Here is a 19,407-nt window from a genome sequence, read left to right on the forward strand (position 1 = left end):
ATAAAGGTTGTGATATAAATTTTTGTCAATTTTTGTTATTGATATATTTTCTTACTAGTAATTTGCGCACAATGTTTGACAATTCATTTCAAATTATGATGAATACTTAAATCTAAAATAATTTATTTTTTTTACTATTTTGCTATTTGAATATACTTGCGGACATAAATACATACACTCTAAAATGTCAATCAAAGTGGTAATAATTGCATTATACACTTTAAGTTAATAATATGAATAATATTTATATATTTGGACTTGTTATACTTTTCTTATTAAAAATTATTCTATTCAAATTTCTATGCTATTCAAATAAAGCTCCATTTACTTCCTCTTTCTTAAAATAAGCAATATAACAACATATAATAAAATTTAATAATATATAAGATTTCATTTTGAAATAAAATATAACGTATACAAATATGATTCATAATAAAATTTGATTAATCTTTTTCATTTCATTTTAAATCATGCAGATTTTTCCAGAGGAAGTGGACTTTGAATTTTGTACGCATATTAAAAATAAATGAAATAATAATAAATATAATACCGTGGTGACCATTGGATAGGGACGCCGTATTTTTTAGATTTATCACAGAGAAGTAGTTTTTATATGCATATTTTTTCGGGGTGCTATATTTTTATATAGTACAATTTAGCTTAACCATACAACAGGCCCCTACATTGCCCCGTCCCACAAAACACTATCAATATCTTTTTACAATTCTTAACGATATATTCATATAACACTAAATACGATACACATTTGAAATGCGTATCGACGCGATACGGTATGAAATGTTCCACTTTATTGAGTTAATTGCTCTTCTATCAATCGGCACTGAATATTACGATTTATTCATGATTGATAAGATCAAGAAACTCTCTATATTCAGACTAGGTTTTTTGGAACATTGCAACCTTATAACATTAAATTCGATTCTTCAATAATAAAAATTAATTTGTGTGTTATACCTACATTGTTACTACATCAATTGCATATGCTTATCAGATAGTCATACGAATATATATGTAATGATATAGTTACACTATAATATAGTTATATTTATATAAAATATGTTAAGTCTCTTTTATATTAAATCTGCACATCGCGATTGAACACTTTGCATAAATTAAACGGCAATAGTTAAAGTTCAAATTTTATGCGACACACATATAAATTATTTTCACTATTACATGATATAATTAATTAATCATGATATTCAATTATATAGACTTGAGTGTTACGATATGTGTGTATAATACTCATCATAAATGGCATTCTGCATCGATACGAAAATGTTCAACAATATCAAGATAAATTTGTTTTATAAAATAATTTGACGTTGAAATAATATTCTATAAAAGAAATTATGTGAATAAATTATTTTGTAAACCAATAAAACGGAAATGTCAATTTGTGAATAGCTCTTTCTATTAGCTAATCAAATATAATGTTGCAAATCAACATAGAATACCATTTATGCGGCGGCAGGGCGCTTTGTCGCCAATTTATGAGGTCAGTCAATGTATAAAGTCTAAGCGACGATTCACAGCGGCTGACCAAAGCCCGTCTCACGCGGCCAATCCTTCACCGCGCGGCGTCTGCCCCAATCGTGGAACGCTGCTTGCGGAAACGTCCATGGGTGAAGAATCTTCTTGACCGCCCATCGGGCCAACGTCTGATGCTGCTTTTCGCTCGTAGTGCAAATCCCACATACGAGGTAACATGGTCTCACGTTCGCGTTCTCTTTCGCCTAGTTCTCTCATGATAGCTTCCCGCTCACCAGGCGCCAATTGAGTCATACCTGGCTGCGGACTGTGCCCGGACGGAGGCTTGTCGCTCAGAGGTGAACTGGGTTGCGAATGCATAGGTTCCTGTTTTGTCACTGGCGGTGGTGGTATCGGTGGGAATGGTCCGAAACCGAGAAGACCGGCAAATTTACCAGGAGATGGTATGCCATTATGAGGAGGTCCGTTTTGTTGTTGCATCACCGAAATTTCATTTAGCTGCAATCGAAAAATGAATATTAATAGTCTGCGATGATAAATTTATTGGCGAATATTACAAACTACGAATGCGAATAATAATAAGGTGACCATATTTTTTTAAGTCAAAACTGGGACGGCAATTTTCGGTTAAGATAATCCGGGAGGTGGGAGAGGTGGGATTGAATCTTTATGCTAAATAACCTAAATATTATTTAAAATGACAAATACTATTTAAGGGGGTATTCTAGTGTAAAGCGATGAATTTTAGGTCATTTTTAAAGTGTCGTAAAAGAAAGCAATGAATGTTTTCACTATCCATTTTTTTACCATTTGTTTATTAATATTATTAAGATACAAAATAAAAATTAAAAAATGAAAACGTTAAAAATTGTAAAAACTGGCAACTGATGAAGTGGGTGGTCTCAAAAAATTGGCACCTCAGTCTTGACATGATTTCAGCCCTCCTAGCCATCGAAAATGCAAAAATTAAAAAGATTATTTCTCTACATTGATGTCGCAATCGGCTGAACTAGCGATAAGTAAAAAATTTTTTTTTCACAAATTGGCGACTGTTTGAAAAAAAAAGTTTTTTTTCACTGTTTTTTTGAGTTTCTCGAATTTTTTAAAAATAGTAAGAATAGGAATTTCGGGATGATTCTAGTTCAGACTAGAGATAGATCTATAAACAAGACTATCTGAAAATTTCAAATAAATTGGTCGAGTAGAAGTCCAGAAATCGTGACAAGAGTACTGAAAAAGTAAGTTCTGAGAAAAACGCATTTAAAGTTTTGCGTGAAGCCAAACTAGTATGGAGACCGAGTCAGTAAAATGCCTATATCTCCAAAAATAATTCAAATTTTCAAAAACCTTCTCGTACTTATATTCTTAGATAGTTAAACTTTGAAAATATGAAATAAAAAAAAAATCGATTTTTTTGTATTTCTACACTAGAATACCCCCTTAAGGATACAATAAAAATCTGTTTTTCTCGAATGTATAATTTTTTAAAATTTCAGTAGGAACTTCATTATTCGAATAAATGTTATAGTATATCTTATATTTCTGGATCTTATTTATTATGTATTTTTATCTTTTAAGCCTTATATGAATTTCGGTTAAATTTTTCTCATAAAATTAACTTGAAAAAAAATAGCACCTGTGCTAAGTTGGCGTTTTGTTTATAGAAGTTTTTGCTATTTTTTGTAAAATTGAACATGACAATTGAAGTTCGAATTTATTAATGTGGGAAAGAGGCTATTTTAACTTGTCTTTGGTATTTTTCATTCGGCAATTCTTTTATTCATAACACATTGTTTCATATAAGCATAATCGTTGTATATATCTTTTTCGTATATTTGATGGGTAGTTGTAAGTTTTTGATGAAGTAATTACCAAAATTTAATTCAAACCTTAACTTTTCGAAAACGCAGGACAATCCGGGACAAAAAAAATTCATCCCGATATTGAATTGTCCTAATCGTGTTTATAAAATGAAAACAAGATGATAGATTTTACTCCTACCTTTTGTTGCATGCCATTCAGAAAAGGTGCGGGCAGATAAGGATAAAACAGATCTGGACGCCGTTGTAAAAATCCGAGTCCTGTGGACTAAGAGGCAGTGGTCGAGGCGGTAGTTCTAAAGACATACGTCGTCCACGTCTCGAAGCTCCGTTTGACCACATATGTGTGCCCATATGAACCTAGAATTAAATCAATTTAAATAATGAATATTTTCAATAATTAGATTGAAAATTAGTCGAAAATATGAATTGTTAAAATGTGAAAACTAAGAAATTTATGACAATAAAATTACTGTTTACTGACCTTCAAATTTCCCTTTGTAGTAAATGCTTTTTGGCACACCGTGCACCTAAAAGGTTTATCGCCCGTATGTGTTCTCATATGGATTTGAAGCGCTGAACTAGACGAGAAGTTTTTCCTGCATACTCCGCATAAATGTTTATTGGATTGTGGTTGTGATTGTTGTTGTTGTTGAGATTGCTGCATTTGTTGTTGCGTCAATTGCTGATTTATCGGCGTCAATTGTTGCTGATGCATCACTGACATTTGATGTAAGGGTGATTGCTGCTGAAGAGGTAAAGGTTGTTGTTGAAGGTGTTGCTGAACGCTTACAGGAATACCAGGTGATGATAACATCGGTCCTCTGGGTGGAGAAAGATCTAATGTCGGGCACGGAGGCGGTATTGGGACTGGTGCTATATTTGCTGAAAAAATAATGATTGTGACTTTAATTTTACATTTCAATCAAAGTTTGCTTTCTTTTCGTATTTTATGTAAGTTGTTTATTAACGTATTTTGAAAAATGGTTAAAACTTACTTGTAGGTCTTTTGGGAGATGGCAAGTCAATATCATTCGGAGGCCTCTTGATGCCAGCTTCTTGTTTGATTACAGTTTGCTCTGTTGGTTGAGGGGGTAGAGAAGGCGATCGAGTCTCAGGTTCAGAAGAACCATCTTCTGACTTGACATTATTGTCGAACATATGTTGTGGCATATCCCGTATTTTATGAGTTAACATGTGTTGCTTCATATTGCCCTGTAACAATGTTAACAAATAATTAATTTATTGAATTTATTTCCAAATTTCAAGAGCTTATTATCTCTTCATTTTTCTACCACATTACGATTATATATGCCTATCAATTTAAATAAATAATTCTAATTTCAATCTATTTATTCTGTCATTATTTGTCGGTAATATCTAATCTTCTGCAATTCTGACATATATAATAAGCTGTGTCATGATCCCCGATATACATATTAACATAAATAGGGTTTTCACTTGGTATGCTTACCAAGAAGAAGTGCCCCGCTCCTGGGGGGCGCAGAGCAGTGGCATGCGGTAGGAATGAGAACAAGGGAGGCTCTCTAGGGGGACACGTACAGGGACCTCGTACATCTGAATGAGCGCCGCCACTGCTCTGAAATTAGTTAAAAGGGACGATATTCAGTCAGACAGCCTACACAAGAAAAATGGTAACAGAAACAAAACAAATGCGATGCTTGTCGACTGCATTGTGATAATGATCCGTATGGATAAAAATAGATTCCTAGAAAACTATATAAAATCTAAAAACTGGTAACGCTATTGTGAGCGCAGTGATAGAATAGACAAATATCATCAATTACTATTTTTTGTAGATATAAATATCAGGGGTTCTCAATCGGCAAGTTTTTGGGCAGTATTTATTACAATTCTCATTTTTAGAGGTCATAATAGAATCTTTTGCCTTTTAGTGCTGGATACGCTTCTACTATAATCGTTTTTTATGATTTTGATACTAAGAAGGCATTAATTACAATGGACACAAATCACGTTAGCTCATATTATCATATACATAAATAAATTATCCTCATGCTTTACATAAAAAGGTATTGGTCTTGCAATCTCTCTGCGGATTGCACAAATGCTAGTCTAATAAGGATTTCGCGACATATGTTCGTCATTATATTTGTGCGCATCTTTGTACATCTTAATTAATCATCAGCAACGTACACACGATGTTGTTAAACATGACGTTTCAATTAGTAAGTTTTATGTAGCGATCATAAAGTTATTCAAGGACACTGACAAACAGATTTTAGTATTCGAATGCACAATGTCCGACGGTGGCGGTTGCGGTCAGCATAAGCCCTAGGCGAAGCAAAAAGAAGACAATGGTTTATTAATAATTTAAATATTTGAATAATTGAGATTCTGTGCAGATTTCAGTTGTTCATAAACTAAAAATATACAGTCGTGCCGCCGTCCACTGTTAGAGTGATTGGTGTTTGGCACCAAGCCAGATCATCTTATCCGACACATTAGAATACTATAGAACGCATCTGATTGCGAGCGAATTGAAAGCTGTGACTTCTATGGAAAGATTAGCTATTTGACTCTGTCGAATGTAAATAGTGCCCGTAAATCATTATTAATTTTAGCAATTTTGATGGCACCATAATTTCATTTCATTTTATTATAGATTTTCTAGTTTCAGAAAATTTCGTTTGTCGAGCTTTAATGTTGAAAATGGTTTCGGATTTCAATGTAATAAATAATTATTAAATTTTTAATATCATAGATTTATGCTTTATATGAAGTATGAGTTCTTATATTCATTAATTTTGATTATTAAAACATGATCGATGCACATATGCGAGGTAATTTATGATAAAGATATAACATAAATCTATTACTTAAATTATTGAACTAGTGCATTGAAAATACCTTAAAGTTAATACAAATATTGTTGTCTTATATTTACTAAAATGTAATATGTAAAATATCTCATTTAAAACCTTAAGACATTTCTTTAACAAGATTTGTGATGCAGTAGAAGTCGATTAGTACGGCATCCAACAGTCCGGAATGCCCGATAGTCCGCCACCGTTTCGGAAAATTTTGGTTTTTCTCCAAAAGTGTGTCTTTAAAGATTATGGCAAATAAAAACGTTCCAGTGCTATTAGGAGTTTTTGGGGTAGTTCGAACGAGAAGAGAAATGTTTTTATGAATGAGTCATAATAAGAAACAAGACGATGAATGAAAAGATGAAGTTTGAAAAAAAAAACTAAGGCAGATTAACCATTTTGCAATGTGCTAATGACTGCCGCCTTCTTTAGAGGCTGTTTTTCACAACTTTGTACTGTTTTTGTGGTTTAATTATTAACCTAAATATTTTTATAATTACCCCCCGACAATCCGGAATTTTCCGGATAGTCCGGCTCCTAAGCCGGTTCTGAATTTGCCGGACTAATGAACTTCTACTGTTCTTCAAAATTGGCAAAATATAAAATTGAAATAAATCAGCACTATTTTATATCGAAATAGTCGTGAATTAATTACAGACAACACTAAACGAAGTCGTGTGCGTGGAACCACGAGACAGTATTGTGTCTGTGTTCGCTATCTTTACAAACCAGCAAAGCCTGCAACAATTGTGTGCGACCGAAAATAACTGGATTTATTCTTCTATTCTGATCTATATCTGAATTATCCGCGCTCTATTCTGTCTCCAGTGCGGTTTAGAGTTCGCACTGCGACACGATGTTTGATACATCTATTAAATGAAAATAAATAGCATACGACATAAATAGCATATTTAGGCACTTTGCATTAAACATGGACATTTGGTAAATGAATGTTTGAAACATTTAGATATATGGGACATAATTGACACTTCACAGGTATAATCACCGGCTAGAAGACGTCGATCTCCTCATATTTCATGATCGATTTAAAGAATATACGAGGTCTGTTCAAAAAGTACCCGGAATTTTCGTTTTTTCAAAAAAATATTTATTTATTCGTCTACATTAATGTGGTCCCCCTTCAAAGTAGTCCCCCCCAGATATAATACACTTATGCCAGCGTTTTTTCCAATTTTCGAAGCACCCTTGATATTCACTTTTTGATATGTCCTTGAGCACTCTCAGCGATTTTCTTCAATCGAGGAAAACCGCCGTCCTTTCATGGGTCTCTTCAACTTTGGGAATAGGAAAAAGTCACACGGAGCCATATCTGGTGAATTTTTGCACTTTGCAACACTTTATTTCATTTTTTACGCAAAATTTAATACAAATTCTTTGACTTTTCAATTCTTCCATTGTAAAAATCGCCGAGCTCAGAAAAACACGTCGAACCTTAGCGACTACCACAGACAAAGTAAACAGTGAATATAGCTGAAAATTTCATCATACTTTAGGGGCATGTATACCAACACAATAAAAAAAAAATTTTGACAATCAGACACTCCAGACCCGCGAAATTTAATTATTAGTAATTCCGGGTACTTTTTGAACACACCTCGTACATCTTAATTTAATTTTTATCAAGTTTTTTTTCATGATTTTGAAGATCAATCAGAACTTATAAGTCATATAAGCTGTTGGGTTGATTTAATCAGATATTAGTCGGTTTTACAGATGGCAACCAAAACGGTTGCCTTTTTCTCTGTGTGATCAATTGCAATATTGCAATTTCTTTAATAGGGTGAATATTTATTGATGCAGCAATGCCGGATCAGCGCTATCTTCACTTGGAAGCATATTGCAATCTATATTTCTAAGTGAAAACTGATGTCACTACTACTTGACATCAGGCCCCTCAAACTTTTTCATATGTAGTAAAGTTTAACCTAGGGGTTTTAAATTCTTTTTACACTTATGGACCTAATAATGATGTCAAATGCTTTTCTGATATTTTTTCACTTATCTTTGAGTTTTTGGACAATGTGTCCATGAGATTACTTCATTTTAAAACATTGCATATTTTAATTTGCTGCAAACTATCTGTGATACTCAAGGCAATAAAAAAATTGTAACACAAATTCAAATAAAAAATCTTCGCATTGCTATCGATTTGGTGTATCAATAATCGTATATCTGTTTCGAAATACCTCCCAAATTATATTTCATATAATTCCAGCGGTATGTCAATTTTAATCAATAATAATATCTGATTTTAAACACTGATAATACATGCTTGGTATAAAATACCATAATTATATGTATATTGCATTAACGGGGTCATAACGCGGGTTTTAATTATCGTACATAATTAAAATAATATAAAAGCCTTAAGCATAATGCTATAAAACATGGCAGTTATTTTTATATACTTTTTCTTTATAGTTGTGGTTTTCATAAATAACCCTTATCATGCTTTTGCATAAGAAAAGTAATAAAAATAAAAATAAATGATTTATGCATATAAATAGGCTAACTAAAACCTTGTGCACATTACGTAAACTTTAAGCAGTAAAGTTTAATTCAAAATGGATTGGTGATAGAAGTAGGTACATTTTATACATAGATCAAAAGTTAAAACTAGCTATAGGCATTACTTAGATTTAATGATTCTCGCGCTCTTAAAATGTAAAAATTTAAATACAAATATTTTTAATTTTTAATCGATTTAAGTCATATCTTTTACAATCAGTTACTTTACTTCAGTGATTTTTTTTTCATCAACATTTGATAGTACTGACTCTTACTGTACTTCTGACAATTAATAGTTTACCTGGTATTATACGCAAATGAAATGACTAATTAATCTAGTTCCTAATGTATCACAACACCGGGTGTAGACTAGTTAAGTTGTTTCAAATGTGTCTGCACAAGATCCACGCTATTTCCGCACATTATGTGACATGCATTTATCTTATGATGTGAGAATTTAAGTATACAACTTGTATACGATAGCAGGCGTAAATGCTTCTTTCAAGTACCAGTTTTCGTGGCTATTAGTCGGCAAACGCACCTTTTATTCAATGATGTATTTATCTGTTTATACCAGAGGTGGTCAATTTATGTTTCACATTTATTTGTAATTGACTTAGATTGCATATGGGTATATATAATGTTGCTAAGTTATTTTGTAAATGAAATTTCACTGCATTAAAAGTCTACAGCCAATATTCATTTACAAGACTGGTCTGTAATCAGAGCAGTATTAATTTATTGGTTATTCAATTGTTGAAATACACTTTGGCATAAAAATTAAGGCATATTTTTTGGAAATGTAAATAGACAAGCAACAATTGATGTTATCAATAGGAATTATAATTATTATTCTACAATTTTTACTAAAACATGAAGATTGACTATGTCGTTGTCATAGTAAATAGCTTAAAATTTTCATAATTCATACTACGCATATCAGTATAGCATTGAAAATTAAAATAACTGGTTTAGTTTTTTTTACAAAGCTATACTTCAGCTAAATATTTACATATTTTCTCTTTTCGTATAAATACTAACATTAGGATCATGACAATAGATCGTGACATTGGTATTTTGCTAGCAATAATTCAATCAATAAAACAAATGGCACTATTTTCTTAATACTTAAACAAACTTGTGAACAACACAAATGGATACATTTCTTGGCAGGCGTTTGCTCTATTATAACGTATTATAGGTATATAATGAGCTTATACGTGTTAATAAGTTTAGATCAGCTACCAATATAAATACAATTTCGTGTTCTATTTTACGAATAAATCATGTAATATCTGACAGCTTTCGTGGCTGTCCATCCATCCATTTTCCAAAAGCAATTTCATAAAAATGCAAAAACGCGTGGGCACCTAAATCTGATGTTGGCGTTGACATAAAATAAACTGTGTTAAAGAATACTATCAATTATAGCAGGCTTATAAACGTATTACGTAAAACTCGATGATAATGAAATTATTTTGATGATTTCAGTCATCTAAGCCGCTTGTCAAGTTTAGAAACGACTCGCCACCAAACCGCTGTGCCTCTAATAAATCTCAATTTATATCGCAAGATCGCGGCCAGCACATTTTTATGACTACTTTAGAAATATTGTCTGTTGTAAATTAAAAGTAAGTCAACGCAAATTCATACAATAATATAATAAATATAAAAAACTGATGTCTGAACACTAGATGTATCACGAGCAATTTAATTTACAATGTTATTTCATATGTTTGGTTCGAACTAAATGTTAAATCAAAAATTTATACTAATACATGAGTTGGTAATTGCATAAGGGAAAATAGTAAACAGAAATGAATAGTTAGTGGTTAGAAATAAAAAATATATAAAATGTTCTGTACAAAAGTATTAAGCATCTTCATAGCAAATATCGCGCCACCTGCGTCCTCCTTCCGACTTTGATGTCTCTTTTGGTTCAAATATGGCATATTTCATTCAAAATTTGCAGTACTTTATTCGTAATGATTAAGAAATAAAATCCTATTAAAACAGCAAGTTTTATAAATTTATAGCCAAGAACATGATCTCATGTACTGAACTATCAAGATACAGTTGCGGCAATTAGAAATTAATATCGCACGCACCGGTGAGTGTTTCGTAATTTTATTTTACCGGATTGTCGAGCATATAAACATGTTATATTTCTATTAGTTTTAAAAACGTCTTGTTTCGAATTGCGCAGTTGAAAATATGAAATAATGTGCATCAACAATGGTAAAACAAATTCAGAAAAAAAATTCTAAATGACTATAGTAAAAATATGTAAATTGATAAAATAAGATAATGATGTGAATACCGATTATTAAGAAGGAAAATTTTTACTATTAAGCGTATGATATTTCTATTATTAAATTTTAATTGTCGTTTTATTTATTACACATATAACTAATCTCTGTCATTAATCCAACATCAGACTTTGCGATGTGGCATGTGTATTTCTGGTAACCATCGGTCTGATGAATTTATATATCAATTAAAATAATGTACTTAAACGATTACGCAATCATCCATTAAGCAATTCCAACAATAAAATTAATTTAATGAAATAGCACAATCGTGTCGAACGGTATCTCTCTGACGAATGGGACAGGCTGATTCAATAGGTTCATATTATATTATATATAGATAACGTATCAAGTTTGTTATAGTTATAGAAATGAGCGGCCATTTCTATGAATTTCACATGGATTGACGTTTAATTCGTTGATGAAACAATAATTCAGGCAAACGTGCGGCCTTTGTGTCTTATTAGCGTGCATGCAGCAGCGAAAACATTGACTTTTGGTTTTGATTGATGTCAGTTGCTAATTTGATTCGAAAGCAAATCTGAATTTTAAATTTGTTTGTCATTATTGAACGTATAATAATGCCGCCGCATGTAGGTGATGCATAGGAAAAATTATATTTAAATTACAAAAGTTTGCACAGCATAATTAAAGTACAAATATATTGCAAATTTCACAATGGAATAGATTACACTTGTGAAACAATATCGTAATAATTATTTCTAACTTTCTCTATAATGAGGCATGCCAAAAATGATGCTCATTGAACTGATCTGGATCTAATGATCCACAATTTCAGGATCTATTGATCCATAGTAATGCCCAAAATTATGCTATAATCGTGGTTTGTTAAGTTTAATTGTGCAAAACTAATTGTAGCTATGTAGTTTAGAGGTGCACTCAGTAACTCGTAATTCATTTATTTTTCTAAGATCTTTAAGAATCTATAAGAATTTGTAAGTTCTATAAGATCTACTAGTCGTATCTTTACTACGTGATTACAGTAATCAATATATGATCATCATCTGCGGCATGTAACATCCAATGCAGCATTTCAATTATAAATCTGTTTAGGCTTCTGAATGCCACAAACCGAAACGATGATGGATTAGTTACAAAACGATAGATCCAAATTAGTATCCGATATTGATAATATTAAGAGATGACATACCTTGGTGGAGAATCCTCGATCGCAGACCGCACATTTGAAGGGACGCTCCTTCGTGTGACTCCGATAATGAATTTCTAACGCTGAATTACACGCAAACGTCTTGTAGCAAATGTTACATGTCGTATTGCCTCGCGCTGAAAACGAGAATATATTGTAAATATTTAATTGGCTTCAAGTCGGATTTTCACAATATTGACTGCTGCAAAGCAGTGAATATTTATTAAGTTTTCTTATTATTTATTTAGTTTTTTTAAAGTAAAATAAAATAGAGGTAATAAATCGTACTTTTCTTCTTATTTGAAAATTGTCGTATGATCAAATTGTCTGCAGTATATAAAGTGGTTTGAATTGATTTAATTAAATAAAATACAATTTTGCCAATAAAGAAATTTTGCCGGCGTTCGAAAGTTAAATGCTGCAAGGTGTCAATTCTGGATTCTCAATTTTATTACGATAGAATATTAATGTAGCTTAAGATTACTCAATACATAGTTCTTAAATATAAGAAACATTTTTAAGAGCGCTTTTCGTCTGTCCGGGAACTACGTAGATATATATCATTATTCATATCTATATCTGAGGCATAATAAAAAAAACCTCGTTAAAAAGTGGAATGCCATTAACGAACAAGTTTTAGCGTTTGTGTATTTCTAAAAATACACATATATAATATATATGTTTCAATAAAATACATATCGTATATATTGTACAGGTTATAAAATTTTACAGCTAAGTTTATGATTAATTTGTTCAGGCTATTCAATGCAGATCCTATCTTTATATCAAATGTTTTGGGATTGTATTTCATTGCATGATTTATATATCATGTGTATATAATTTATATATTTATGATATCGTGTAATTTATAACGAGACGTGAACTTATATCATATAATGGTAATCAACGGTCATATCCGCTTTCTTAATTTAATCACGGCTAAAAATAAATTATGCCATTTACTTGTATTGATAGCGGAAATTTTGGGGCAAACTCGTGAGAAAAATGTTGCAAAATTATTTGAAGACTTCGATCGGAGTTCACGCATTTAATTAGTTATTATATTTTAATATTTTTATTCATAACTTATGACTCTAAAGAAATCAGAATAAATTGTACAAGGTGGAATTTAGCTCTTCGAGATTCATTGCAGCGTGTCAAACATTCAATCAATGACGACTGGGCGGGCGCCTCTTCGCACAATTGACACTGTGCCAATTTTGACATGGGAGTATTATTTAGCCTAGATATTTCTGTGAACATAGTGGACATTGTTGCAACAATTAGATGCACACCGGATGACGAACCCAAAACTGATTCCGGTTTGAATGGTATTGTAAACGATGATTGATTGAGGTGCGGCGAATATTCATTCGCATATATCACATAAAATGTTATAATCACGATAACTATAATTGTACCTTGCACGAAAAACTTTATATAAAAAATTAAATAAATTTTTCAATAAGTTATGAATAAAATTTATCAGAACGTCATATAATTAATAGTAAAAGTAATGATGCTTACCTCCTGGTCCGACAGCCATGCCCAGCGGACTAAAAGCGGTCGATGTTAAAACCGATGAGGTTAATGATGATAAGGCTGAACTCATCTGTGGAGGTCCTGGAGCCATAAGTGAGAAATTGGGAAACGCTGGCGAAGGAACTGTTACTCTAGGTGTCAAATCTAAAGCACCGCCTTGAGAACTATCGCTTGGTGCAGGAGATCCTGGACTGCGTGCTTCCAAACTTCTCACTGGCGAATTGGGCCTCGTATTAGAGGCACCTTGAGATTTGGTTTCTGATAAATCTTCTGCACTTTGACTCAATCCAGACGCAGATAGTTGTGAGGCCATTGTAGTAATAGTGCGTACTTGATTTTCCAAAGCAGCTAAAGATGTTACAGCTTCAGGTTTAATTTTCTCTTCGTCTTCATCTGGGTAGTCTTCGTCATCGCCAAAGTCTTCTTCTGTCATCATAGCTTCTCGCATAGCTTCAATATCTGAAGGCTTTAAGCCAAGTGGAAAACCACCAGGGCCTGGGAAAGCGCCTAAAGGAAAACCAGGAAGTGGAGGAAAATCACGCACTTCTGCTGCACGGATTTGCTCAGGCGTAAGATCTGTAGGCTCGCCTGTATGCAGACGTATGTGCTGCTGCAAAACTAAAGCATTCGAAAATTTTCTATGACACACTGGACACTGATGCAAAGCTCTCAGTGGCGGTTTCATTCTGTGAACACTCATGTGAGTTTTTAGGTTACCTTTTGTGGTAAATGCGCGTCCACAAATTCGACAACGGAATGGTCTTTCACCAGTATGTGTTCGATAATGCATCTGTAATGCGCTTTTGCAGGATAGTACCCTATGACATACTACACACTGATTAGGGTCTGTAAGTTTTGTTTCAATATTATCAACAAGACGTTGTAATTTGCTAGTTTCTGAAGTTCTCGTTACTTCTATCAAACTTTCCCATGAGTTGTCATTACTACCCGGACGCGGCAGCAATGTGGAATATAAAGCAGGGTCGCGGGTAGGATCTCCCATAGAAGAAGCGCTACTAGGTGGTGACGCAGCTTTACTGGACAGATCAGCAGGCATTTCTTGTTCTTGTGGAACGCTATATTTGCTATCTTCTGAACATTCATCGTAAGGAACGGGAGAAGGATAACGCTGTTGCGGTGATGGTTCTCGTTCTGTATCTGGTTCTTGTTTAGGGCTTATACAATTTTCATCTCGCTGTTCTATTAACCTGGGTGACGGAACTGGCGATGGCGGCGCTGGTTTACTGAGATCTGCGGGGCCTTCTTGTTCAATCGGTGTATATAAACCTGGTGGCGGTGGTCTTAATAAATCTAAAGCTGGTCTAAATAAAGGAAAGTGATGAGCGGGATGACCTACTGGTGGAAACTGTGGCGGATGAGGTAATGTAGGTGATGGGCCCGGTGATAATTGAGCTAACAGTGGAGGATGATATTTATCTAAATGCTCAGGTATTGGATTTGGATTCATCTTCACATGTGGAAACTTTGCCGTATGTCTTTGGAAATGCACTTTTAAGTTGCCCTTTGTAGTAAAGCGAGAACCGCACACATTGCATTTAAATGGCCGTTCTCCTGTATGCGATCGTATATGAATTTGTAATGCAGAGTCACTACCAAAAACTTTACCACAATATCTACACCTGTGTTTGAAAAATGGTTCATTGCGTCCGCCGTTTTTAGAATCATAGGGCGACATTTTTCCACTTTTACGAAATGCTAATTCATCAGCCAAATTTCCTGCTAACAAACCCTGAGAAGCCGAATCCAAAACTTCCTGAGCTCGCCTTTGTAACATTTCAAGAGTGTTTGGTACTTCTTGGGATTGCTGGTCATCGTTGTGTGTTATGATACAAGAAGCCAGAGAAGATGATATAGAACCACACATGTTAGACGCAGGTGTTATCTGTGTCCTGCTTGGTGGCCTAGGTTCCTCTGAGGTATTTGATGGAGCTGAGTAAGACGCTTGCGGTGGTGGTGTTGTTGATGGAGCCGGTGAAGCAGGCGGACTTTCGACTGGAGCCGGTGAAGGTGATCTACTTCGTAAGCTTTCTTCTGGTTCTGGTCCATCTTCGCATGCCGGTTCATCTTCATTTCGAGATCGAGGGTCTGCATGTAATTGATTTTGTAGTTGCTGGATCAATTGCAATTGAAATACTTGCTGATGCTGCAACGTAAAAAGTGTAGATTGTAGCACGGCAAGTTCTTGCAGTGCGGCTTCATTATCCGCGCTGTTCGCTAACGCGGTTGCTGCGAATTGAGCCACCGCGACTTTAGTATTTTGCAGTGCTTCCAGTGTGACATGACTTGCCGCTGGAAAAGCGACAGCCGCCGCAGCGGCGTTTGGTGAGATCTTGTGTTCGTCCAGGATCATGCCTTCTCCTTCCTGTGTGCTCTGACAGTCTTCTGTTAATTCTACTTCGTCACGTTCGACACTATTATTATTTGATACGTCTTGACAATGACGCGCAAGTTCTAAAGTATCCTTGCCTTGGTCGTCATCAGTTTGATCGGGAATTGGTGTTTCACTTTCGTCTTCGTCCTCTGGAGGTCGATTTTTGCAGCAGGCGCGATGCGCTAATAACTCGGCTCTGTCGGGAAAGTGGTCTTGACAACGTGCACAATAAAGTGGGTCTGTGCTTGAACCATCCTCTTCAGACCCCGAGCCGACACTGTCGCCTAGAAGAAAAAAAAGGTATTACATTCAAATAAATTAGATGCATCATATTCATAGAGATCAATTGTAGAAATTTATTTATTGAGTCTAAATTTTGTAGAAATGTATAAAACTATACTAAAATCTGAACATTAAAAAAAACGACTTTTTATGATAATCTATTATTTTTATGAACAATACTGACTCGAATTTCCGTAAAGTAGATTAATTTTGTTTTTGATAAATTTATTATATTATTTCAGCAAATAATAGTAAAGCATATTATTATAAATACAACCAATTTCAAGTTTAAAAATGTCCAAGCTATTAGCGGTTTCTATGTTTCCAAGTCCAGATACCACAATAGATACATATGAGTTATTTTTAGGTTAAAATAATAATTGGTACTATAGCGCTCGAATATCTCGAGAAGTTATTTTATTGTGACGCGAAAACTCAATAGCATCTCTAATTAGCACGTGTATATTAATCTTAAAAATTATTATTATTTAAGTAATAATGTCAATTATACGATAATTAAATTTAAATGCAATAATTTACACATTATGAACATAATACATATATTGATTTCATTTTGTGATCGATTCGTATCCGACGGTAAATAATCTTTTATCAAAGTGGTAGCGCAAGAGTGTAAGAACGAAGGCCGTTTTTGAGGTAACTGAAAGAAATTGTATTGTAAAGATATGTGCTTAGTTTAAACTATTGAATTTTATTTAAAATTGTCTGATATATATTTTATTAATTTATTCACATATATACTTAATTATCACATAGAAATAATTAACTAAAATCATTAATTATTTATGTCTAGAAATAATAATATATGTGCATGTACTAATTCGTAAGTGCGTGTTGTGCTCGAATACAAATGCAGTATTGATTTTATACGTGCATTTATTAAAATATGCTTATTCTAATTTCCTGCTGAACCAATTGAATATTAAAAAATAAATATTCCTATGGAAGAATATATAGCTTCAAATAGTAACTACTTGCTTTATGATTTGACAAATTGACATTGATAGAATTGATATACATAAATACATTCAAATCAAATGAATGGTCTATGAATATTTTATTGTAGGCAAATCTGATACGCAAAAACAAAATAAATTGAAAATTGAAGAGGAGGTACACAAGTATTTTGCAACGAACACGTGCTCCGCGAGTTGTTGCGCAGGCTTGCGTAAAAATTCGCTGCTTAGTTAAGGTTGAAGAGTACATTAATGGTTCCGTACTTTGCTTACAAAATTCAAAATATTATTTTTTTCTTTTTATTGATAATACCTCATTTAATGGATTAACTTAATTAATAAATAGTAGCTCATAAAAACATAAATATTTTATATGAAATCAAAATCAATAATTTAATATTTTATATTACAATAAGCAGGCTGAAAATATTGTTGCAAATCAGTGAAAAATCTTATTAATTGGCGACTGATCAAGTATTTTTATCCATTTGTTACGGTCTATAAAACTGTATATCATCTGCTTTGCAATTATAATTTGATTTTAATCAACTCAAATACTATGTATGAGCCAATTCTGCTAGGGCAAGGATTCTCTGTTATGGCAAGGCTATGGTACGTTCTAGTTTTCATACAAAATGCTACTAAATACTCCATGTAATTGCTGTGCTTCACTCATGTCATCATAACATATAATAAAAATTATCACAACATCGTTTTTTGATATTTGGGCGTTTTCTAGGTTAGGTTTTATATCTAAAATGCCTTACCGCACAGCAACCACGTGGCTTTTGACAGTATTTAGTACGATTTTGTATGAAAACTGCTTAAATCGGCCCCTTAATTTCTTGCATAACATTCTTTAATATTATCAATTCATCGAATGTTTTTCATTACATTACCTATGATCATTAAAATTGACCATAATTTTTATTTACTCGATGAAATTAGTATGTACGTCAATAAATAACAATTTCTCAGTGATTTGTCGTAATTAATTATTAATATATCAAGGCACAGCCATTAATTATTAAGGTAACTGATTTAACTGCATTACAGATGAAACATATTGAACATGGTAGCATATGAATAGATTTACAGCGAGATGAAGTGAAATATTACTTTATATATTATTCCATATATAAAGTTGTTAATAAATCAATCAATTACAATAAGATTGCACTAAAAATTGACGGCGAACAATAAACAGGATTGATTATAAATCAACTACAACGCAATTTTATTTAAATCAAAAGCATGAAGTATAACTCAACCTTTGCTAATGTGGTGATTTGAAAAGAAAACTTAGATCATTTTTATCTGTTAGTTCAAAGCTTGATCACAAAATATATCCTCGTATATCATACATTCATACATGATAATTCGCACCGCCTATTTAACAAGCTATAAAATACAATATACAATAAATCTAATAAATGTGGTAAAGTTTTAATATAACAATTTATAAGATGAAAATAGAGCTGCAAGAAATACAATAGTACAATTTCAATAGCAATTTTTAAGATTTTGTGTATGTTAACTTTCACAATCAAGCATCAATTTAATTTGTATAAAAAATAAATTATATAACGATTGTTAAATTATTAAATTTTATCATGAAATACAATTCCTAAATACTTTTAGGCATATTTAAATATAAAGCACAACAGCTTTTAACCACGATGTTTGTTACAAGTCTAATAATTCTATAATTTTGATATGTAATTTCGTTGATTTTCTTTATTATTAATTTGTTAAATTCAAGCTATCAGACTTGCTAAAGTCCTGTGTATTTCTAAAATAAGTCATCTGTACAAGATTAAAATCCTTAATGGATGTGTAAAATGATTTGTAACAAACAATCTGCGAACGCAAACCACAGATTATAAAACTTTCAGAAACTTTTTTCTTTAACGCAAGGGGAGCGTACTTTATTTATGTTCCTTAATCCAATTGTACATTATAGGTAAATACATTAAATATTTGAAAATATTCGTTACAAGACATGATACGATCTACAATTTGGAAAA

At 32.8% G+C, this 19,407-nt stretch overlaps 1 protein-coding gene across 1 annotated transcript; it reads right to left on the reverse strand.

Moving 5' to 3' along the window:
- Positions 1-1,575: 1,575 nt before the first annotated feature.
- On the reverse strand, positions 1,576-16,271 carry LOC113367436 (homeotic protein spalt-major-like). Its single transcript, XM_026609044.1, is given in 7 exon segments — positions 1,576-2,010; positions 3,514-3,587; positions 3,590-3,692; positions 3,817-4,217; positions 4,331-4,547; positions 12,191-12,324; positions 13,715-16,271. Coding segments are annotated over 7 exon segments (3,750 nt in total). The 5' UTR covers positions 16,101-16,271.
- Positions 16,272-19,407: the final 3,136 nt, after the last annotated feature.

This window comes from Ctenocephalides felis, unplaced genomic scaffold, assembly GCF_003426905.1.
Source record: "Ctenocephalides felis isolate EL2017-DRISC unplaced genomic scaffold, ASM342690v1 CF-g0.4_SCAFFOLD_01170, whole genome shotgun sequence".
Taxonomy (NCBI): Eukaryota; Metazoa; Arthropoda; class Insecta; order Siphonaptera; family Pulicidae; genus Ctenocephalides; species Ctenocephalides felis.